At 37.2% G+C, this 24847-nt stretch overlaps 1 protein-coding gene across 10 annotated transcripts in view; it reads right to left on the bottom strand.

The window, feature by feature from the left end:
- Window positions 1-24847, bottom strand: part of LOC111869826 (protein hu-li tai shao) — a 159252-nt gene that overhangs the window by 23119 nt on the left and 111286 nt on the right. For 8 of the 10 annotated variants that reach the window (XM_023861618.2, XM_023861615.2, XM_023861623.2 and 5 more), the window contains 12 exons: window positions 22916-23146; window positions 19711-19854; window positions 18330-18428; window positions 17118-17330; window positions 15539-15675; window positions 13795-13921; window positions 8952-8975; window positions 4977-5090; window positions 3705-3797; window positions 2774-2969; window positions 2146-2292; window positions 396-467 (listed from right to left, as the gene is read on the bottom strand). In XM_023861618.2, the coding sequence (XP_023717386.1) occupies window positions 396-467; window positions 2146-2292; window positions 2774-2969; window positions 3705-3797; window positions 4977-5090; window positions 8952-8975; window positions 13795-13921; window positions 15539-15675; window positions 17118-17330; window positions 18330-18428; window positions 19711-19854; window positions 22916-23146 (1597 nt within the window). The remainder of the gene's footprint in view (window positions 1-395; window positions 468-2145; window positions 2293-2773; window positions 2970-3704; window positions 3798-4976; window positions 5091-8951; window positions 8976-13794; window positions 13922-15538; window positions 15676-17117; window positions 17331-18329; window positions 18429-19710; window positions 19855-22915; window positions 23147-24847) is intronic. The other 2 variants (XM_023861622.2, XM_023861625.2) reach the window with 1 other exon arrangement.

The following is a 24847-nucleotide window of genomic DNA, read 5'->3' as shown; positions in this document are numbered from 1 at the left end:
GCAATTCAGACCAAACTAAACTTGACACTAAAGTGAGGAGAATTCTGTAACTTCATGCTCTTGGGAGCAAGAAGGTATCACACTCAGCCACTTGTGCCAATTTGTGAACTAATTAATGTCAATTTAAAATGCTTGCATCATGCATATGACCCAGTTCTTAATTGCAGTAATATCACAGTATACCATGCAAAATAAAATGGTATAACCAAATTAAATTGGAAGGAGACCAATTCACTTACCATCAAGACATAAACCAAAGGTGCCCATGACAACAATGAAAGGTAAATATTACCTTACACTACACAACAACCTAGCAACAAGATTTCCTGGTTCATGCAAACCTAGACTACACATACTTATGGCTGCAGTCCTGCAACCAGAATAGAGCTACTAACCATCACTGAGGACAACTTCGGCTTGGCTAGGTCGCGGTACCTGTTTTGTCTCTATCCGCAACACTCGTGGCTCTGCAAAACAATGGATGTATCAAAAGCCTTATTTGTATGTAACACCTACTAACAATCAGTGTAAAGAGGGTACAGTATGGCATAATGATTTTTGGTTGTCATCAGGTCAATGAACAAATGATGACACAATGTTTATGATATTAAATGCAAAACAAAAAATACTATCAATCAAAGTGAGTAGTGTATCAAGGCACATATCTTTTTTTTTTTAATTCGCTTAGTGGGGGGTGGAGTTCAACTGGATCCACTCGGCATGGCGGCCACTGATTGGCCTATTGTAGCCTGCCCTGGGTGATTATGATGATGGAGAAATTGGTGTAATGAAGATTGGCAGGGGAAACCGACTTGGAGAAAACCTGCCCCACTGCCACTTTGTCCAGACCTGGGACTGAACCCGGGCCGCCACGGTGGGAAGAGAGCGACTAAATGCTTGAGCTATGGTGCAGCCATAAAGGTACATAAGTTTATACAACAAACTTCCCATTGAGTTTTCAACAGGCATCACATTATTACTGTGATGCAAGACCCATTGCTAGGCAAGGCCTGCAACAAGTTTAGCAGTTGAAGCAGAATTAGAAGTCAGTCTGTAGAGACTTAGTTTGTGATCACAAGATTTAGTCATAGTGAGACTGCTTTTAATTCCATTACAGGATATAACTAGTGAAGATTAGCAGGGGAAACCGAAGTACTTGGAGAAAACATTCCTCAGCACCACTTTGTCCACAACAAATCCCACTTCACCAGACCTGGGTTTGAACCTGGGCTGCCGTGGTGGGAAGACAGCGACTAACCGCTTGAGCTATGGCGTGGCCCCCTTCTCACTATACTTATCAAGAGTTCTATCTTCTGGGACATAACACTGTGTAGCAAAGACATTTTGGAGTAACATGTTGCCTCCCTCTTCAGCAACTAAAGCACAAGGCAAGTAAGAAACCAACATGAAGTAGGCAGCAGAGACATTTGCTTGGCTTACTCTTCAACCCTGAAGATGCAGATGAAATGTTTCTCTGAAATGAGGATAACTTAAAACTGAGTACACAGTGTTGTATTCCAAAGATAGAAATGTTAACATGGAACTATTTCTTTACAGTTAAAATTCTCTTACTGTGTGTAACTTCATGTCCACTGTGCATGTTAATTAATATCAAAACAAATACTCCTTTTGGAATGTTCTAGCTCTTGATCTGATTCCCCTCCCTGGTAAATATTTCCCTTAATACGCATGGCAGCGTGGGACACATTTCATTGCATGGCAGCATGTATCAAGTGTCATAAAAATCTCAAACAATGAGACACATTTCATTGGTGACGCCTGACAGCTGGGTGGGATACGAGCCTTGAACATATGAACTTAATGATGAGTACATCGATACATTAATATATGACTGTAAAATATTCTTCTCTGAAAGGGAGAAACTATCCTAACTAAAGTGGAACTATGATTTCTTGACAAAAATTATCAGTGGAATATATGATGTGAAGGATTTAGAATCACTGTACTAGATGGCTGGAAACGGAATCCACAGATATTAAATTTAATTTTTAAACAAGTACAATTTTTATAACGAAAACTAATTTAAAGCCAAAATAATCTGTACTTCTAGCACAACTATACAATAAGAAAAACACACACGCAGTCTTCTGAACAGAAAACTGACGAAGCCGAAAGTGCGCTTACCATCTCTGCTCTCTTCTTCCGTTTCACTGGCTGCAGACATGGGTGAAGTAAGGGGCGATTTCATGAGGCCTAGGCTCCCATCATTGGTCGGCCGGCTATTCTGGAGTGACGATGAAAGAGGTTCTGATTCAGACTGGTCCTCGTCAACTGAAGACAATAAAATGTTTGTGAAATCTGGAGTTTTTATGGCAATGACTATGGAGATCACTCTTTCCTGAGATGTGACACAATGTAGTTTGGTAAACCGATATCAACATCAGCTGCCTCCTGAAAATGGATAATAACGCACGCGTCCACTTTCAACTCAGGCTGTCACTTCCCAAACCCACTTCCACTGTATTCCATCCAACATCCTCATAGTTTCCCAGTACCCTAAATCAATTTAACTGATGTGTACTTCAAAGTTTATTTTTATGGTTGTTATACAAATATCTGTATAAACTGCCACCTGCAACTCCCATTTAAATGCTGATTTAAGGTTTCCCCTCATTTAATATTCAATTTCACTGACCCCCAAGTCAGCAATCTTGGTGTTACATTTCCTTAGTTCAGTATTCAAAAACACTCCTCCCCAAGCAGACTTGAAATGTAAGCATATTGTATGATTACAAAATTCGGCTGTACTTACATGACTCTCCCTTCTGTTTCCTCTCTACAACCTTCTTGTATTCCTCCAGCTCCTCATCTGTGATCGTATCAAATGGATTCTTGGCATATGGTGTCTTGTAGACCATGGCATTGTGCTGAAATCCTCGCTGAATGATTCCCTTGGACGCGGCTCCCACTAGGATAACCTGGTCCCCTGTTGCCGAGATGTTTGCATCCTGTGTTTGATGATGATGACAAATATAAGATTTCAACAAATGAAGATGTCATTTCATACTCATTACTGCATCAGACTGGTTTATGCTTTTTATACAAGAATGATATTCTGCGCCTTACATTCTACATTATCCTGGCATTTGTCTTAGGTATTGATAAAACGACATTAACTTCCTGTCAGTTTATGTACTGTAATAAACATTCAGAACTTTGATGTTCAAAAATTGGTGCCACGTTATATAATGTACCTTTCCGAATTCAAAGAGAAGAGATGCGGTGGTGACACATGATAAAAGCATTGTGAATATGGTGTTTAAGTTTAATAAAACAATCAAGCATACAGCAGTAACAACAAAAACCACTCTTGAGCAATGGAGTGAAAAATTGACTCTCCAGAAACATGAGATGCGTATAACTCACAAGAGATGGTTCCCTACTGTGATGGAGGAATCGTCTTGGATTTCAAAATAGGAAATCACCAATATTTCTCGTTCATAAGAAGTGAAAGAGTTTCCCATCCAGATATCAATGTACATATGCAAGAGAATATCTTTGCAGTTGATGAGAAATAGAACGGTATTTGATAATAATCACAATCAAGACAAAGTGATGTGCTGCAAGGAAGTTAAAATCCTGCTAAAAACCTTGTCGATTATAAATGAAACACAATACTATTCCTTGCCTCAAGAAGTGAAACTGAGGGGCCATGTATTTGTTATTGACAATACTATTCTCACCTGCAGTTTCTTGGCTTCTTCCCACGATACACCTTCTAAGATGTGTGACTGTGGACCTGATGTTATTTTGTCGGCACGTCTATTATCCTTAATCTGCAATGTGTAAGAATTGTGAAGAACTGCAGTATTGCAAGAAGCAAAGAGAAAATTACTACTACCATGAATACTGTGTAGTAATAATATTAAACCCTTACTAGTGTAAAAGCAATTTACAGTAACTCATATGGGTTGAACAATGTTGGTGAATATATGTTACTATAATCACTGCTTGTTAGATATTTTCAGTTGCTGCATTATTTGAGATTATACTAAATTTTTTAAATTATTTGTTATAACACTGTGTTTCTTTGGTGATTAAACAGGAACCTGCTGTTTTCATCATAAAGCTAGAAGACTTTATTGACAAATTCCCCAAAACCCCGGTTATCACATATGAAAATGGAGTGTTGTAATCCACAATACTATAATTTTAACACACTTTAATCTTCTAGGACATCTAACTGAACTCTGCATATTTAACTATTATTTTGTTTGCAAGCTTCTCATCTACCATATACTTGTAGTAGATATGGGGACAGCAACAGATCAGTTAATTAATATAATGAACACTTCACATCTTATAAGACTGACAACTCATGAACAGAGTCTGCACAGCTGCGAATAAAAGGAAAATCACTAATAAAGAAATTAAGCGCTGAAATGAGTTAGTACCCACAATATTCATTTTAGTTACTTACATCATGTTATCAGTTTTCTTCTTTAACTTATCACTCACTATTCACTGATATTGATGAGAACTGTTTATGAAATAATTGTGAGGTTAGGTGAGATGATTACGTATATGTTGATGTACCTCCCTCTAGCATTTAGATACTTTGTGTTGTGTTGTGTTGTGTGGATTATTTTTGTTATGTATCACACAGGTAGAAAGCTAGTTTGATCTACTATAAGAAAATGTGAGGAAAAATAATAATTCATTTTCTGTTGAATTTGTTTTCAATCCATATTTTATTTGCTGGATTTGATGTTCTCACAGTAGTAGTTATGAAAAGTTCTATCTTACAAGATGCATCACTGTACAGTCTATTTGAAGACTAGCAGCATTTGGAGGAATATGTTGACTCCACCTTCAGGAATGAACAGTAAGTCAAGCAAGAAATCAGCCTAAAGCAAGCAGCAAGTAGACCCTGCTTGCTGTAATCAATTTATAGTTTTTATATTTTAATGCCAAACAGTCTACTTTAAAACCACTGCAAATAAAGTGTTCTTTACCTGCTGCTGGAGCTTCTTAAATTCTCGAGGATCAGTGTTCTTGGGTACAAACTGCAGTGCACTTTCAATCCTCACCGGAGTGCTACTATGTGTCGGAGAGCCGTCTGTCACCCACTGCACACAGACAAAACCAGTGCATTAGGGACCATATATCGTATGGAATATAAACAATAACCACCACCACAACAGTTACTCTGACCAGAAAAGCCATGTGCCTGTTTTCATCTCAAATATCAAGCCCAATTTGTTAGGTTATAGTATTAATTATAATTATTCTGTTTCAGGTCCCGCATGTTCTGGTTTTGCTGTGGCACTGGCATACCAACAAACCAGTCTTGTTTAAAAAAAATCAGATAAATAAAGAAACATCTGTATGGATAGGAGAAAACAGGCACAGTATTTCAAAATCAGTCAATGTCTATGCAGATTTAATTGCCATATTATCAAGTTTCTGGCGTCTTCATAATCATATGATTTAAAATAATAATTACTCTTTGCATGCACTTTACTTGCGTCCAAGTTACAGATTATCATGATTATGATTTCATTTTCAAGCATACTATACTTGCACAGCTTACACATTTCAATATGCATACTGAGAGCATTAATATGCTCAAGGGAACTTTTAAACATGCTGCTGGAATACCTTTATGACAAGGTAAGGTAAAAGTAAAGGTAAAGTTGTCCCCATACTTAATTAGTTCAGCACTATGCCATGAAGACACATGGGAGGGGTGGAGGTGCAGTTCCAACATTCTTGACCTAGGCACTGTATGGAGGTGAATGGTCAGCTTCACACTACGGCCACTTACCCCCTAGAGAAAGAGCCCTTGGCACCCACTGGATAGGAGGATGGGTGGACCCCAAGTCTGGTCTGGAAGCTGTAGAGAGAGAATAATCTTGCACTGCTGGGAACTGAACCTGGGCCATGCAGTCCATAACCCATTACCAACTGAGCCATCCTGACTCTTGAAAGTAAGAGGCAAAGTTGTCCCTGTGCTTAATTAAGCACAGTGCCATAAAGCTGTATGAGGAACACCAGTACAGATCCAGACATTAACTTGGCAGCTAGATGGGAGGTGAGGGGTCGCCTTCCTATCACAAGGTCTTTTACCCCAAGAAAAGAAATCCCAGTATCCACTGCAGGGGAGGCCGGGTAGGCCCTAGAACCAGTCTGGTTGTAGTGAAGGCAATACACATTACCCTGTCAGGAATCAAACAGATCCCTTGGTCATCCACCCCAAGCCTGGACATTATGGCAACTTAGTTATCCTGGCTCTTCTCCATGGAACACTTTATATTTGCCTTTATGTGTACCTCTAATATTTCACAATGTGTATTTGAGATCTGAGATTCACATAGCCGTTACTATAAAGATTACTGTCTTTTGGGATGTGCCCCTGTGTGGTCTCTCAGACTGTTACCCATGTTTTAGAGGAACACAACATCTTCATCTTCACGGGTAGAGAGAAGATGAGGCATCTAACGTAATGAGGGAGACAGCAATATCCTCCAGAACTTTAGTAATGATCTAGCAGACTATAGCGGCACACACCAGAAGTGAGAATACTTAAAAGAACACCTTAGCTTCAATTGGCTACATGTGATGAACTGTGTGTCTGGTGGCAAGGAATGTATGGAGTTTATTACCATCATATGAATCACCTTCTAACTGTCAGGTTTCATGCTTTGGTAAGGATAAACTAGATAGTCAGCAGCTTAAACACATCTGAAAGGATGCAAAGATGTCTCCTTGGACTGCAGAAAAATTTCCATACATATATGTTCTGGTTATTTATGACCACAAGGGTGACAATATGGATCAATGAACCATCTGTTATGAATAACATTAACACTTGTCTTTATGAGGGCACAGAACCAGACTCATTATGGAATAAACCCACACCATTCAATAAACATAACCAATTACAACTTAATTTTTTGTAAACATATTGCCATGTGTAAGAGATGCAAATTTGTTACTGCATAAATGATAAGTGTTTTACAAATTAGGCAAATTCAATCTCTGTTTATACACAAAACATCCCACAGAAATAAAAAAGATGGAATCTGAAACCCAGAATTTCCATCCAGCACCGACAGGTATGATGAAGAAAGTATAAACAGCAGCATTCACCTGTCAGGAAACCTGGGACATAGCACATGCTTAAGTGTTAAAAAGATACAGAGGGGTTAGCTAAATGAGAGTCGCTGCCATAACCTTTATTGGGCCTCAATATCATAAATTTGGTAAGAAAGTCTCAGCTAAGGGAACCATTGGCAAGCATGCTCTATATGCCATGTCATAATACAACAGCCACCCAAGACTGGATAATAAGCTTTTGTGAAAATACCCAAGGTGTAAAGGAATCTTTTCACACAATAAACAACTTGGATACATATATCAAAATTCTGAAGTCAGTTTCTGAAGGGAAAACCTGTAGTTCTCTGAAGGAAAACCACATGTCAAACGTAACTCAGAAAATGGAGCAGAAACAAAAAGACAATTAAGAATTTCATATGGGATATTTAAAAAACAACAACTGAAAACTTGACTGCCCAACAGAAAAATCAAACAATGCAATGTTGGATTTACAATTCTCATGGCAGTGACCATGAAAGTACAGCCTTCTGGGTTTAACACTGTATAATCATAAAGAGCAAAACACTTTGGGGGGAACACACTGCCTCTGTCATCACAGTGGATGAGTAAGCCAAGCAAGAAGCCAACAAGATTAGTGCTGGTTTCCTGCTTTCACCCTGAAAATGAAAAGTAACATGTTCCTCCAAAACATCATGCTCTCTACAAACTACACAGTGTCATAACCCAGGTCATAATCTTCTAAGAAATATTAACTCCACAACACAGGAGAACAGACATTAGCAAGACGTAAACATTCTTAACACCTGGTAATTATTCAATACTGTTCTGCCATATGGTAAACAGAAAAGTAATTATGGTGCAGACTACAAACAGAATTAAACTGGTTATAACTGCTGGGTAAAATATACATTAACCACCAATTTCTGCACAGTCATACTGAGTAAGATGTTTGATTGGGGGGGGGGACTACATGCCTACTGACCTACTGAGAAATAAAGCTGACAGACAACACAACAACCATATGGACATAACATCTATGCTGTTTATTGCTTATGAATGAACTGTCATTAAGTGAGACTTGGAGACATCATGGCAGTGGCCATGGAGACTATTACCTTTTGTGATGTGACACCAGGTAGTATCATGTAAGTTTAATGAAGTTTTTTTTAGAAATGCCAGTGAACTTCTACCAAACCACCAGACAATGTGGTGTCACATTCCAGAAGACAGTATCATTATGAATCCAAATGCAGTAATAAGCAAGTAATTAGTGATCTCTAGTCTGACACAAAGGTACATCGAATGTTTGTGTTCTCCAACTGATAATTTATTGCCAGAGCAAGAATGCAACTGAAAATCTACTTCACTTTATATGTCCCATAACATTAGAGATGCATGTCCGTGATCTAATAACCAACAACAAAAACAAAAGAACAAACATCAGTTCAATATACACACGCTGAATCAATTTGTCTTGAGCGAGTTCATTTGTGCGGCCAAGTGTCAAAAGTGTTTAAAATCATTCGTATTAAATATAACAAATCTTTTTACTTAATTCAAATCATTCACATCAAGTAAAATTAATATACCTAAGGAAAAGTACTTCCAAGTGTTACCTAGGTCAAGATTATATATTAATAAAGCATAAACTATCTTTTGTTGGACACGTGATTCAAAAATAAATAAAGGAACCAAGAGTGAAATGCCCTGTGAACTGAAACATCAATAAAGACAGCGTGCATATGAAGGCACATGCAAATGAATCCCCATCACCAATTCCAGAAGCAGCAACACAATATAAATAAAGTAAAAAGGACACTTAGACTATGTATGGAAGGTAAGAGGCTGGGCAGCCAAAAAGGTTCAATTACCTCCTCTGCATTTGCATCCACCCACTAAAAATCAAATGAAAAAACACATCAAAATTAGGAGGTGAACACACTTTACTTTTGGGTATTATTAGGGGACAGTTCTGTAATAGGATATGTGTACCAGGAAACTGCCAATTAATCATTTTCACTTTCCTAACAATGAGTTCTACATCCCTTTCCATGCTAACTCTAACCAAAATTTAAAAAAATGGATAAAATGAAATTTTTCTGCACATTAAATTAATGCACTCAATACCTGTAACATGCCATCTCTTTAAATTAATTTCCAACAGTAAGTTACAATATTGGGACAAAGTGAATTATTAATATCAGTATTTCATTTGAGTATGGTAATGCTTGTAACAGACTATCCTAACAAAATAAAATATTGCTTAATGTATTCAATTTAATAATTTTTGCCTGCAGTGCAACCATATAAAAATATAAGTTAAAGACATAAACTGGCAATGAAGAGGACAGCAAGTATGTGCATTTCAGACGTAAAAGCTAATGATGGGACCAGTTTGTCTGACATGTGTTATTATTAAATTCAAAATTTAAATAAAGTACATGAAATGGATATATTTTTGATAAAGGGTGAAATCACCTCTCTCTCCTGAATCAATTAATGCTACAATCACCCTAATCATGGAGCTCTCTTGCTATTCCATGTGTCAGATTACATGCAAAGTCCCTCACATTGAAACCACTTTTATCATATACTGACAGAATTTAAAATGCTCTGAAACTAAACATTATGCAAAATCCAGAATAACTTTCACTTAGTTTGCTTGAAAATATTCACCCACCTAAAATTAATTACCAGTATATTATTATGGACCTACAACACAGGCTTCTATTTTACAAAATGTAATGTGAAAAGCCAGCCTATCTTCCCATTAAGTCATAATGCATTAGTCTAAAACAATTGAACAGAATGGCTGAATTTCACATACCCTGATCAAACAATCATCAGCAGTTTACTGTTGTGTTCAAGGAATGGCAACTTCAAAGTTAAAATTACAAGTTATGTGCCAACAATAAAATTAAACAACAAAAGTAAATAGTAAAAAAAGTTCGATGAAACAACTTGTTAAAATGTCCATCACATTTAGGGAACAAGTCACTACAATTTCACACTACAGGAAGGCTATGTGAGAATATTAATTTGGGTATTTCTGTTGATTCCCACACTACAGCAAAAGCAGAAATTACATCATTATTACTTTTATTTTGCAAGATATATGTATATAATAATGCACTCTGAATCTTGCACAGATTCACACATTACAATAAAACGTTGCAGCACTATTTAAACCTAAGCAATGTTACCATAAGTGCATCCTGACTACTAGTTCATTCAATTTATTCTAAGAATAAAACAGCAGTGCACACTGCATGTTATTGCAAATCAGTCTGCAGTACACACACACACATGAATAAAGTGGAATTAGTTGTTAGCAAACCATTTCTAACAGATGAGATACAATAAAAAGTAACTACTTCAATTGTATTGTAGTTGAAATTCATGCTGAAATTCTTACCTTAGCCTAAAAACTTGAAATAAATACACATAATTACATGTATCAAATTATGTTAATTTTTAACTGCTTCTGTCCTGCAGGCTTGCAAAATGTATAATACTTCGTTGCAAAAAAAACCCTGACATGGCACCACATCACTGTTATACTTCATGGAATGTTAAGCTGCCATTGCTATAAACAGCTTCCATGTAAAGCAAATAATCCAACATTTCCTGAAACCTACCTTTACATTTTGAAAAATATTGTTTCCTCTATCTACTTTTTTTACATCTTCCAATAAAATATATCCACACCTTCCTGCTGCCTGTCTTATTTTCTTGTCATGCGATTATACATATAACCAACACTGATATCTGAACATTTATCTTAAAATATAACAACTTACACCTTCAAACATTAAATAAAGAGACACTAACCATGGAATACACTCAACAGAAGTTCAAAGCTTTTGCTGTCTACGTCTAAAATCCTACAAGCTCTGCCACATACACTGTAACATGTTAGACTATACCATGATATTCAGATGAAAGTACTGTTCGGTTTTAACCATACTATTAATATTTGCTTACATCATACATGAAATCCCTATATATCTGCTACTTATAATCAATGTTTGACTAATATAAATTTAACTGTGGAATAAACATTTCATATAATAAGTGTAATGCAATATTGAAAGTTCTAGCTAGAGTCCTAATAAGAGCATTATGGAGAGATAAAGCATTTGATATGAATAAATTGTTCACAGCAAACAATTTTGAGGATGGAAATTTCAGTGGGCAGTGTTGCACTCCAAACTCTCAAGTGCCCCTATTGATAATACATTACTGAATCTAACAACAGTATGTCATTATTCAATACAACAGGAATGACGTAAGACCTAATCTCAGAGGACTTCCTCCTCAAAAGGTAATCACAATATTAAGATGTAGGTGGAATGTACTAATGTATCCTTTACCTCAGGTCTATGTTATGACAAGATTTATGTTAGCTGCAGTAAGAAAACCTCCTTGCATTTACTACTAGGTCCTACTTTGTTGGCTCCCTAATTAAGTTGACTGGAAATGAAATAAAGAGAGCAAGTTCTCACACTAAGAACACGCAACAAATAAGGAATTATCAATAACTTCCAAAAACCCTTCCTGGAGCAGTCTGAAATGCTAAAGCAGTTGCCAATTTTGAAGCCTTCATTTGGGGAGGGGAGTCAACAGTGTTTTAATTAATCTTTTCTAAAGAGGGGGGAGGGGTTTCAACTAGTTATAATTTGAAACTGTATTATGTTTGCGNTACATACTACTAGTACTACGTACGTACATGAATCAATACACAATATTAGATCGTACTCAGGAGAGTACTTAACTTCTATGAATATCAGAAACCATCTCCATTACAGTGTACAGAATCAAACACTTCTAAGACATGAATGACCTCGATCCTCAACTGAAATAAACACACCCTTATTTCATTCTTTACACTCCACTTCAAGAAAGAAGGTGGTTGTATTTACAATGCATAATATCTATCAAAACAGCAGAGAAATGAAGATGCCTACGCAAATCTTTCTTGTTGGGTTGAACCACCAACACTAAACAACCACAACACCCTTTTTCTTTTGTCTTTTATCACTTTTCACATGTCAAATTCTAACATACTGATCAGTAGCAACAGGAAACACTGCACAAATAAAATGCAAAATCTACAGTGTTGGAAAAACAATGTCAGTAACTAGAAGAATGAGTCTTAACTGCTTCCAACTCTCAAGAACTAGTTCAAATTTAAAACTGTTTTCCTTTTCACAGCACGTTAGTTTAGCCCTCACATTTATATGTTGATGTACACACTACAGGAGGAAAGGAAAAATCCACTAAAAGTAAATATACTGAAACAACAGGAAGAAACAGCACATCACCATTACGAGAATCAAAGTCACAAGTATATAATATTCTGTACACAATATACAGCACTCTTTCCTTCAGAGTCAACCTGTAGTTTAATTGATTTCTCTTTTTCATTCCTTTCCACACTAACCTTATTCCATTTTATTTCTCCTACTAAACTCATTTCCTTCAACAGAAAAAAAAAATTAAAAATCTTCCTCTCCTTAATAACTCCAATGACAAATACAGAACATTCAAATCATGGCTGCCATGTCTGTCACTCAAAATGTCATTAACTAGTTCCACTGATTCCAAAATATTGGCCTTCCTCCTGCTTCCATCCACAATGAGTACTGCCTGCTTATCTAATTCACTTCCAAAATATCTGTTGCATTATTCTTGTTCATGTACACATTAATGTCAAGGTCATTCAGGAAATAAACAACTTTTCTGAACATATTAATTACACTAAATGAAGCAGCTTGAATAAAAAAACAAGGTATAAAATTATTTTTATATATTTAAAAGTATATAAAATGCTCTTGTAACAGTTTATAAAGCCAAAACTACTAAAATCTTAATGAACATGACAGGATATCTCTTAGTCCAAGAGAACATTTAATCCTGCAAACTGGGTTTTTCCATAACAACATAATACACAACATTAATCATTCAATAATAATAATTGTAAAATATAATTTGATAACATTTCAGTACATGAATCACACATAATTTAACCAATGATAAGTGTTCCTTCAAATATTAGGGCAGCTCAGAATTAAAAATTAAATTCTTCATAACAGTTATGAAATTAAAACTGGTATTACGGTAATTAAATGTCCTCTATATATATTAACGAATGATTGTATTCCCTCAAATATTATGGCAGCTGAGCATGAAAAAGATAAAAGTGGTACTCAAGATGCAATGTCACTATACAAATATATGCAGAAATATTTAACCAAAACTGCACACAAACTAAATTTCTTTCACCAAGTATCATCTTGAACAAAGTGCTACAATAATATCAAAGTCTGTAAATGGCAGTATTTTAGTTTCTTTTACCATGAAACTAATCTTATGCATTGCACTCCTAACATCACAATGACAGTTATACCATCACGAAAATGTTAATAATGGCAGCTCATTGAACCTTTCATTGCTTCATGGAATAATGTTTCTCATATAGGAGATGTAATTAAAGGTAAACGTCCATCTTTAGCACATTCTCTGCTGCCATTACAACAAATTATCAATGATATGAATTGAAGTCATTGTGATTAAATTTTAATCTCTACAGTATCCATAAAGTATCGACAATTCATCCCCATATTTGAGTGAACACAATAAAAGCTGTAAATCTAAGAAGTGTTGCAAATTTTATTTTGATTCGGTTTTGTTTTCGAAAGTTATCATCTCTACCTTTGTAATCTTCTTGGGATCTGGTGTTCCTGTCTCCAGAATCTCAACCTTCTGGTAGACATTTGGAGAGTTGAGCCATCGCGTGCGATCGTGAGTCTTGCGTCCATCAATGTACTTTTTCCACTGTCTGTAACAATATAAGGAAACCGTAACGTCTGAAATACTTTGAACAACTGGGATGGTCATGTATTAACACACAACCACCCCCTCCCCCTCACCGGAGAAGTTACAGTCTGATATGGCTCTACCTGTGCATGATCGTAAATCATGCACGTTTGTTCTGAATGTCCACGCTCATTCAGTATAAGTAAATGCACACCATACATCTTGACATGTGCCTGCTTGTATGCATGTATGGATACCACTCTTTTGAATTAATTTTAAATAAATCTGGTGATATATCAGCAATAACACTCCCTATCTGAGGTTGGCTGACTAAAGGTATTTTGCTGATGGTTACATCACATACAGAATGGCCCCAGAAGTCAGTTAACTGGTTAGTGATATGTATGGCCATGCCACAGCTCAAGTGATTAGTCACTGGCTTCCCACCACGACAGCCCAGGTCAGGTCATGTGGGATTTGTGGTGGACAAAGTGGTACTGGGGTAGGGTTTCTCTGAGCACTTCGGTTTCCGCTGCAAATTCTCATTCCACCAACCGCTCCACATTATTATTATTATTATTATTATTATTATTGTTGTTGTTGTTGTCGTCGTCCTCGTCATCATCATCATTATTATTCATCTATCATCAGGGGCTGGTACAATGGGCCAATTAGTGGCCACGTACCAAGTAGACTCAGTCTCACCACACCCCAAGAAACAACTAGTGATATGTACTTCAAAATATGTTACAAATTTCTTTATTACTTACCAAATTCACACAAACTGTTCGAAATGAGATTCTCCATGTTCATTGCACAACTCACAATGCTGTGATACCATTCAACTGACTGTCAGGTTTAAATCTGAACACTCCCGTTAATATGAAAGAATGTTTCAGGCTAAGGGGCCTTTCGAGTCATTCTACATGTATATACTACATGCACAGTGTATGTCAAATGTATTTCACATAATTTCCAGAAGCTTTACTGACACTCTAATATAAAATCTGGGCCACTCTGAATTAACAAGATAAAGTATTTCTCTTTCAGAACACACTTTCAGCACACAGTTCTTTCCTCTATCAATAAATGGTGCATGGAGCTTCCCTACGTACATTTTTTTGCATACTGTGAATTAATGGTGCATTGGAGTTAAAATATTATAAATTTATAAACTAGAAATAAAATTGATTCATACCTAATAAATGCTTCTACTGATACACAATGGAAACACTGGATAGTGGAACCATGCTGCTTAACATACGGGAACAAATAGTGCAAGGCAAAAGGAAATCATGGAATTGGGCAGATTATGGTTCTTATGCAGAAACTAGCCTCATGCAAATGCCCCCTCTATATGCTGACACTCATAGCTTCTATACTTAGCACACAAAAATAATGAACATTTTTACTTTGGGCAGGAAGTTACAATCAATTTCTTAAAATTTTCACGAGTTTCATGTAACTGTTGAGACACAAGACAGGGGATCGGATATAGAGCATCTCTGAAAGAATATCATCAAACCACTGAAGAAACTATTCATATGGGGAGGCAGAAACATGAAGCAAATGCTGGGCAGTAATTCTCTCTTCATACAGCAGTGTCAATCCAACCTATCTGCATGATAGTCCCACTCACCCATGTTTGTACAGCTCCTCTTCTTCCAGCAGGTATCCGAGCGAGGAAACAGCTGGTGGGACCTCTACATCATTTCGAGGACGAGGGGGTTCACCCTTCACTAATGGATGTCTATATATGTAGCCTGTGCGGAAACCCTGGAATAAACACCACCAGTTCTCCAAATCATGAAACTTCAAAATCGATTACAAGGGCTATGATAATTAACATTCCCACGGAAGTTAAATAGGACAACAGTGTGGACTAGACAGGTGCCAGAGGCAGGCACTTGTTAAACCTAGATTCCATTAAATGAAAGAAATTTCTTGAGTAGCTAAGCATTTTTTTATTGCTAGTGGGGTGGGACTAAGTCCCTTGTACTGCGCCCACTTCTGGCCTATTGTACCAGCCCCAGATGTTAGGTGAAGGTGATTGCGGAGCAATTGGTGGAATGAAGATTGGGGAAACCGAAATACTTGGAGAAAACGTGCCCCAGCGCCACTTTGTCCACCACAAATACCACTTGATCAGACCCGGGATCAAACCCGGGCCGCCGTGGTGGGAAGCCAGTGACTAACTGCTTGAGCTATGGCACAGCCCTTTGAGTAGCTAAGTAACTACTGGCTTCTCAAGGACTCTGCAGCATGGAGTTGCCTGGCCCATTGTCAGTCAGCATAGTAATCAATCACTGCCTTCGACCACACTCAATTAAAAATTACCTCACAGCAGTCATAAGGATATTTTAGGTTACCTACTGGGAATCAAGCCACTGTTCCCTCATGCGCACAGCATCCACAGGGACAATTTAAACAGGTGGGGGGAGGGGGGGTTTGAGTATCAATGCAGTATCACATGAATGAAAAAAGATGCCCAGGATTCGTTATTTTCCTGAAACAAACTACAGCACAACTTTCTCCACATTTCTGCAATGTCTGTTTAATGGGATGTTTATGTTGCTCCTCAAAATTAACCCTTTCTATGCTGGGTTTCATGTAAAGGAACCTACTCCTGTCCTTCTGTAACAGTATTAATCACTTGGTTGTCTTAATGGAGATAGTGTTTTCTGTGCAGTAGAAGCTGAATTTTTAAATATTATGTAAACGACTTTTACGCCTTGCAGGGTTAGATGGGGAAATACACAGGCAGTACTAAAATTTCATGCAAGACACTGCAATCCTTGAATTTTATGTGCCCTGATTCTGACACACACATTTTGGAAAGATGTATGTGGTATTCAATTAAATATGGTGCATGATCTGCTAAACAACACAACACACTACTAACAGAAGTATGTGAAATGGTGAAGATCATTTTCCTATTATTACTTACATCAACATTTTTGTCAGAAATGGATATCCTTTCCTATTATACATCAAACTATTGTACACACCGTTTTTTTTGGTGTGGCAAGGGAGGGATATCAAACTGGATGAAAATAAGTGATGACAGTGCTAATGAGCAGTATTTAGTAGTGACATAACACTATTAGCAAGAATGTTTTAGTTATTAGCAGAGGACCATCTCCTTACAAATGAAGTTATGTAAAGAAAAGACATATTACATTTTAGTAACAGTGTTAACAAGCTGGCAATGTACTCACAGCATTATCAAGCATCCTCATTAGAGCCTCAAACTCCACAACGCCAACACGCCATGGCTTTTCCTTCTTAGAAGATGTGGCAGGACCGTCAGTGGAATCTTGAAGCTGCTTAGGCGTGGCATCAGGTGGGCGTCTCGCTGCCTCATACACCTTTTTGCATGTCTCGTCAGGCACCAGAACCAAGTTCTCGACACCAAGTGGCATTAATTTCAACTGAAAAACACAAAAACTGAACTGAAGGAACACACCTGGGACTACCGTTTGTTTGCCTTACAGTTCATTACTCAGTAACACTTCCTAACTACATAAGCTATCTAAGTCAAGAGAACTATAGCAACTAAGCTAAAAGTTGGATGACTGAATATTAGCAGTTCAATTTCTGGCATGGGAAACAGACTGGCTCCACAACCCACCCAGTCTCCTATCCAATAAGTACCAGGATCTATTTTACTCCCATCTAATGTCAAGATTAACAGTACATGGAACCAAACCTCCACTTCCCAAACTGTCTTCATGACACGGTCCTTACTTAAACACAGAAATAACTTTATTTAACCACAGGGCCTATATAGTGTTAGATGGGTTAAGTGTGAATGATGAACTGAAATTACTCTGGAAGGAATTAATAGTCTATTTTAGTGTTATCTTGAGTTTGCCTCAAATGACCGAGCCCCCCTCCCTAATCAAATTTGCCACCTTCAGGCTGGAAATTAATCCCAGATCAAAGCAATTATGCATATCATGCAAAGCTGATAATTCATTTGCTATGGTAACCCAAAATTGTGTAATTTTGGAGCTTTCACTTACCAGTACTTCATCATGAGCAAACAATATTTACAACTACATTTCTGCAGTGTAATTTGCCACTACACTTGGAAGTCATACAGCCACATAAGTACTTTGAGAAAGCAATATAAATTAAACTGACGGTCTCACAACAGACAATGAAACTTAAACTTAGTGTTTCTTTCTGATTATCACATCTGAACACTAAACTGAAGAAAAGTTTAAATGTAGACAATTTACTGCTACGAGTACTGATTTTGGACCATTGATACTCAGTGTTAATTGAGGGAAAACCTTAAACTGAGGAACATTAAATGTGAACAAACTGTAAAATTTTCCACAGAATCTTACACAAGTCAGTGACAGTATAAACAACTGAGTTTACCATCCACTCATGTAACGGTTACAAATAAGATAATATCTTACCTGGTTTTCACATGCCAGCACAAGATGGTGGACATTGAAAAATGCTTCTTCAACTGTTTCACCACAACAAACTGCACCATGGTTCGCAAGAAACATAACCTGAAAGTATTAACAACAGGTTAATACACTCAAATAAGAAACGCAAGTAAAGCTAACATACATTATAATGGTACACACTTAGACCATGAATTAGCATTCATTAGGAGGGAGATTTAGATGCAGCATGTAACATGCCATTGACAAAGGAAGAACACATTCTCTTTTAATGTACCATATTATCATATCCTGTCTATTTAATTACTGTTGTTCTCATTCTAACTCTATGCACATTCACAGCACATTTTATCAAGTTTCTGATGAACAGAATATTATAAGAAAATTGTTTAAAAAGCAAGGATTACAGATGTTGCTGGGTTCTATGTCAGTGATTCTAAACTTTATTAGCCACAAGTTATGTAGATCAGTACACTGTGCAGTGCAGCTGATTGAACGTTTTCAGCATTACTACATTACGGCCCCCCAAGTTACTATATGGCCAGGCCGCGCCATAGCTCAAGCAGTTAGTCGCTGGCTTCCCACCGTGGCGGCCTGGGTTCGATCCCGAGTCTGGTCAAGTGGGATTTGTGGTGGACAAAGTGGCTCTGGGACAGGTTTTCTCCAAGTACTTCGGTTTCCCCTGCCAATTTTCATTCCACCAATTGCTCCACACTGGGGCTGGTACAATGGGCCAGAAGTTGCCACAGTACAAGGGACTTAGTCCCACCCCACTAGCAATTAAAAAAAAATACTACATGGCCTACACATATGCAGCAGCAGGAAATTTAAAATCTCCTATTCCACAATTACAAACGCTTAGTTCATAATTAATATGTGGCTCTCACACCTATAGTGCTGGGAGATTTAAAAACCTTATTCCTAAAGGCTTAACACCTTAAAATGTCTTATTTATGCAATAAACAAAAACTTTCATAACTTATGGTCATATATTTACATAACCAGCAGCTTTAAGTCATAATTTAATTGCAATGTGATGTAACTATATTTCTGGTCAAAACATAACATGAATCAGAGTACAGTCTACTGAAAAGATGAATCCCATGCTGCAACATTATTATTCAGAAAAATTAAAACTTCCTGCAAGTGTTGGTACCCTATGTTCTAAACCTTTGACCTTTCCACACTGCCAAATGACAAAGCAGAGTTGAAAAAATAAATAACAATTTATCAAAATAGTATCAATGTAGTGGAAACGTGAACTCTTCTCATGCAAATTATACTTCTACTACCACTAACTATCAAGAAAGGATCAGTATTCAGGGCAACTCTGCATACCTTGAACTGAATAAAGTTTCTGAATGTTAAGTTCCTTTTATCAACTCACTTTGTTCATGGGTCCTAAATTTCGTGCAATCTTCTCCCGCTCTTCTGGTTCAAAGAGCCCCCCAAGATACGGGTGCTGACTCACTTCTCCAATAACAATCGCTCCATGGCACAGCGGCAACAGCCCACATTTGAGGGATGACATCTGTGGAAAAAGAACATAATTAAATCAGGTGAACAAACATGAAAATATGTTCAAGTACAGTACAACGTCAAGCTTCTTAGTTTTATTACTATAATAGTACAGTACATTGAATGGCTGTTGTACTGTGATGTGGAAAGCAAATGGAAAAACTACCACATTATCACTTTTCCTGGATAGTACCTTTCCAAAGACAGAGATACCATGTATGAGAGATGTTTCCTCTGGAGACAAAACAATATTGGAGGTAAACTACTCCCCCAATTGGATCTCCGTGGGGGGAAGAAGACATAAGAAGATGCTGGATGACATTCGGGACAGAAGAGGGTATTCTCATTGGAAGGAGAAAGCTCTAGATCGCATTAAGTGGAGGAACTGTTTTGGAAGAGACTGTGGACCTGTCGTCTGACAGATTACTGATGATGATTGTCAAAACATATACAGGGTGTTTCACGACTTTAGGGCATAACTGCAGGAGGTGATTTCCTAGGTCTTTGTGATCAAAAAGTTCACATAAACATGTGTCCCGATTGTGGAAGGTTACGGAGTTATGACCGTTTTTTCATTCCCGTACATGCCCTCATGTGAACCGCGTCTGTCAGCTGTCGGGTCGCCAGCTACAGACAGAGCGTTCTCGTTATCTCGACACATGAGAGCTACCTAAGGCGGGGTGAGTTGGTATGTTCGGCGCGGTTCACAACCGAGCAGCAGCCTGTGTTGCGGCCGGCGGTGGCATTTTCAAAAATCAGCTTTAAGCACCAATCAATTCAAATTAAAGGTAATTTCAGGAAGTTAACTTTACATTCATACTTTAAATGCATCGTGTATTATGCTGGTTTATTATTTTGTTCCGTTTATTGTCAGTAATTGTTACCTTCTATTCTGAATTTAAAATGGTCATAATTCCATAACTGTCCAAAATCGGACACATGTTTATATGAACTTTTTTGATCACAAAGACCTAGGAAATCACCTCCTGCAGTTATGCCCTAAAGTCGTGAAACAAGTAAGTTTTCTTTCTTTCTTTCTTTCAAGTAAGATTTGAGGTTTTCAGAGCCATGACAATTTACACTGTAGTCTTTTGGGTTACAGCAATGGGTAATCTCGAGGGAGGTTACAAATGTTTCAGAAGTATCTGTTACTCCCAGGTTCCTCCAAAATATTGTAAACAACCTATCAGACTATGCTATGAAATGGATTTTTCCTTATGCCCTTCTTCTCCTAAACCATGCATTTAGCAGCTTTTCTTTAGATATTAAATGATTATGGAAAGTGGCTCACTGTGCTGCACATGTGAACCCGCCATCAAACAGACCTCTAAGAGACTGGCTACTATGTTCAAAAACATCTTATTAACATGCGCATTTGTGTGTTGACAGATTTTAAAAATTCCTCTTTGTAATGTAATTCTGCATGAACAACCAATGCAGCCCTGTAATATGAAAACAGAAATATTCACAGATATCACAAGACTGCAGCCTGCTTCAGCCTGGTTTCCTTCTTGGTTTACTCTTTAGCCCTGAAGCTGGCAGTGACATGTTCCTCTGAAACATTCTATGATGTTATATCCTAGAGGACAAAACTTTCCCTAACCACTTCTGTGAGAATCTCATATTGTACTTATTAAAATGTACTCCCCCACAGTCCCTCATACTGTTTATACAAATTCTATCATCAGCTTCCAGTCCACTTTAACTTGACTAAAACAAAAGCATGTGCATATTTCTGAAGCCCTGATATCAGCTAAATGACCAATAAGGTTGAATTTGCACAGACAAAACCTGTCCCCAATGTCACACTTCCTATGTTGTACACTACCAAGGATAGGATAAAACCAAATATGAATATTCTTTATTGATAATAATTAAAGAATTCAGAGTTTTTTAAATGTTTATGAATGGAAGTCTGTGCTTCCTTTGGAAGTTAGTGAGGATGGAGAGTTGGTGAGACCTGACTTAACAGGAATGCTAGCTTAATATGATGTGGACAGTGTTCACAGGAAGATCATAATGAATGTACAGGAATATGCAGAAATGAAATATTCAGTTTTATAACTCATATGAAACATTGCACAAATATCCATACCACTAGTATGAAAAGTACTTGAAAAATAAAGGAGCACAAACAGTTAAGTATTCAGTTCAGTAATTTAATGGAAACATAAGTGGCTGTAAGTGTGGTTGGCATTACATGTACACTGTTCAAACAGTTTACTGGAGGTTTTAAGCTTTCAGTAATATTTAATTATATGCAGCTGAATTTACAAATACTGATAAATTCATCTATAGTAGCGTACTTGGTTGGGGCACTATGCTACAAGCCAGAAAGTTGTGGGTTTGATTCCCGATGAGGTCACTGTATTTTTCAATTGACCTAATCCTTCCAGCCACAATATGGGCCTGGGCTTGAATAAGCCTCTAACAGAAATGAGTACCAGGAATCTTCCTGGAGGTAAAGGATAGCCGACGCATAAGGCTGACCTCACAGCAGTTCATGAGCCGATTGTCTAAAAAATGTGGGAGCCTCACGTCCACAACCCTATGGGCCTCCATTTCCAGATACAGGGATAGTTTTAAATTTTAAGTGGCATTTTAATCCTTTGAATGCCACGTATTTGACTACATTCAGCTCAAGAGTGCTTGTATTAAAACCACCACAACCAAAGAGATAAGTACACTCACTGTTAACCAGTCAGTATAGCACTTTTGCTAATAGAGAGCAACGAGTGTGACATACCCATATTCATAGAAATGAACAGGTTTTCACATCAAACACTTGTTGTTGTTTCAAGGTCATCTGAAGAAACTACTGTGCACTTCTCTGTGCAAATGCATTTAACCCCAAGCAGCCTTGAATTTCTAATGGTAGGTCCTATGGTGGAAACTAGCAGTCAAAGGGCTAATATAAAATCAACCAAATACTCCTGTCAATTTCAACTAACATGTCTGAACAATGGAAGAGATCTGTTGTCAACATTCTTTTACAACAAACCACTTGTCAACTGTGGCACCAGAAGAACATTATACCACACCAAAAATACCAACACTATGCCACCACAACTTACTGCAAGCACTGAGGGTGTACGAATATGGATGATGCATTTGATGTCTGGACGAGCTGCGTGTATTGCTGAATGCAACATAAAACCAGCTACATCAATACCAAAGTTGGTAGTACCCTGTTCTACTACCGATCCTTGCATATCAATTTTCACCAGACTGGATGCTGTGATTTCATGATACAGCATACCAAATGGGTTCACCAGGAAGTGTTCTTGGTCTTGATTTAACCTTGCCTGCAACAGAAACAAAACACACAAACAATATCATAGCTGTATTTACAGATGTCAATGTTTGGTTTCCCCGCAACAGTGCTACAGCACTAACAATACCAGCACATTCGCATTCTGAACATGTGTTGTGTTCTCTTCTGAATACAACAGAAACCCAGTAATACACTTTATTCTGCAGTATGCTTGCTTAAAGCACCAATTTTGCATCTCAAATGAGAATACTGAAACCACATATGAAACAGGCTTTTAAATTCTGTTTTAAGATATATATGCATATTCATTCCAGCCAGCCTGTGCCCATGAATGAGTATTCAAATCAAGTATGGAGGGGTTACTAGCTTTGCCAAAAACTGTAAACTGAGGAAATTTAAGACAGATTACTGGCTTGAGATCACTGAAGGTAAACATTAAATAAGGAGAAATGTTAACTTGAGAAACATTAACTGCGGAGGCCCCCTGTACNTACCGTATTTACGCATGTATAGGCCACACATTTTTTTGCCAAAAATTCAAGAGGAAAACTGGGGTGCGGCTTATATTCAAAATATTCGAAATCACACTTCATTTAAAAAAAATTATATTCATAATTAAAACTCCATAATTTCTACTCCTGAAATAATATTCCAAGAAAATTATTTTTTCTATAATTTCTGTCTGAAAATTGTGCTGCGGCCTATACATGCGTAATACGGTATTGCTGTTCCATTGAATCTGCATTCACAACACCAGTTATCATATATGTAACTGTGCAATGGAAAACAGATGACATAAAAAGATAATTACCAGTTGTTTACTTCAGTGAGAACCTTTTTTAGTTCATATTTTAGCCCTAATTTATAGTATCTCTCGATAAACAACAACACTTCTCAATTAGCATACAATGATACATCCAACCTGAATAAAAACTTGTCTAATACATGTTTTCAAAAATGATTAAGAGAACCACAATAAACATAGAAGTATTACTGTAGGCTGTACTGTAAACTTCTTCTGCAAGGGAAATGGAAACAAGTTACTGTCCTGATTGCAAATGGGTGCCAGTGAGGCATTTTGGGGATCAATATGAAGAGGCAGAAATCTTTGGTACCATTCCTATGACTAGCGTTTGAAGAAAGTAACAGGAAACTGTACATTAGGAAGTGTATTGCCAAGAGCTAAATTTTTCCAAGATCAAAATCAATAACAAATATTCTATTTCAGTGGTCCTTCTCTTTACTGTGATTTCAAATAATCCAAGTTGTTTTCAAAACTACTCAATTTTTATCATTTTGCAGTTTTTTTCTGTGGTCCACAAAGGGAAGTTAAGTATTTAGTTTTGTTACTCATAATCATTTCTGAAAAGAGAGTTAGAAAGAAACCATTATTGCAAAGCTTTCAACACAAATGTAATTACTAAATAACTACTGGGTGATAACGTAGATGCCATAAAGAAAAACACACAAACTTTAATTTACGCAAGTAAAGAGGTTAGTCTAGAAGTAAACACAGAGAAAACTAAGTATATGTTACAGTCTTGTCACCAAAATGCAGGGCAAAATCATGACATAAAGATAGGAAACAGATGTTTTGAGAATGTGGCACAGTTCAGATATTTGGGAACAATGATAACAGATCGAAACCTGATTCAGGAGGAAATAAAGAGGCGATTGAACTTGGGTAATGCTTGCTACCATTCAGCCCAGAACCTTTTGTCTTCTCGTCTGT

Source organism: Cryptotermes secundus, unplaced genomic scaffold, assembly GCF_002891405.2.
Source record: "Cryptotermes secundus unplaced genomic scaffold, Csec_1.0 scaffold286, whole genome shotgun sequence".
NCBI classification, from domain to species: Eukaryota; Metazoa; Arthropoda; class Insecta; order Blattodea; family Kalotermitidae; genus Cryptotermes; species Cryptotermes secundus.
The sequence above is the reverse complement of the archived record's forward strand: the minus strand, read 5'-3'. Positions and strand labels throughout refer to the sequence as shown.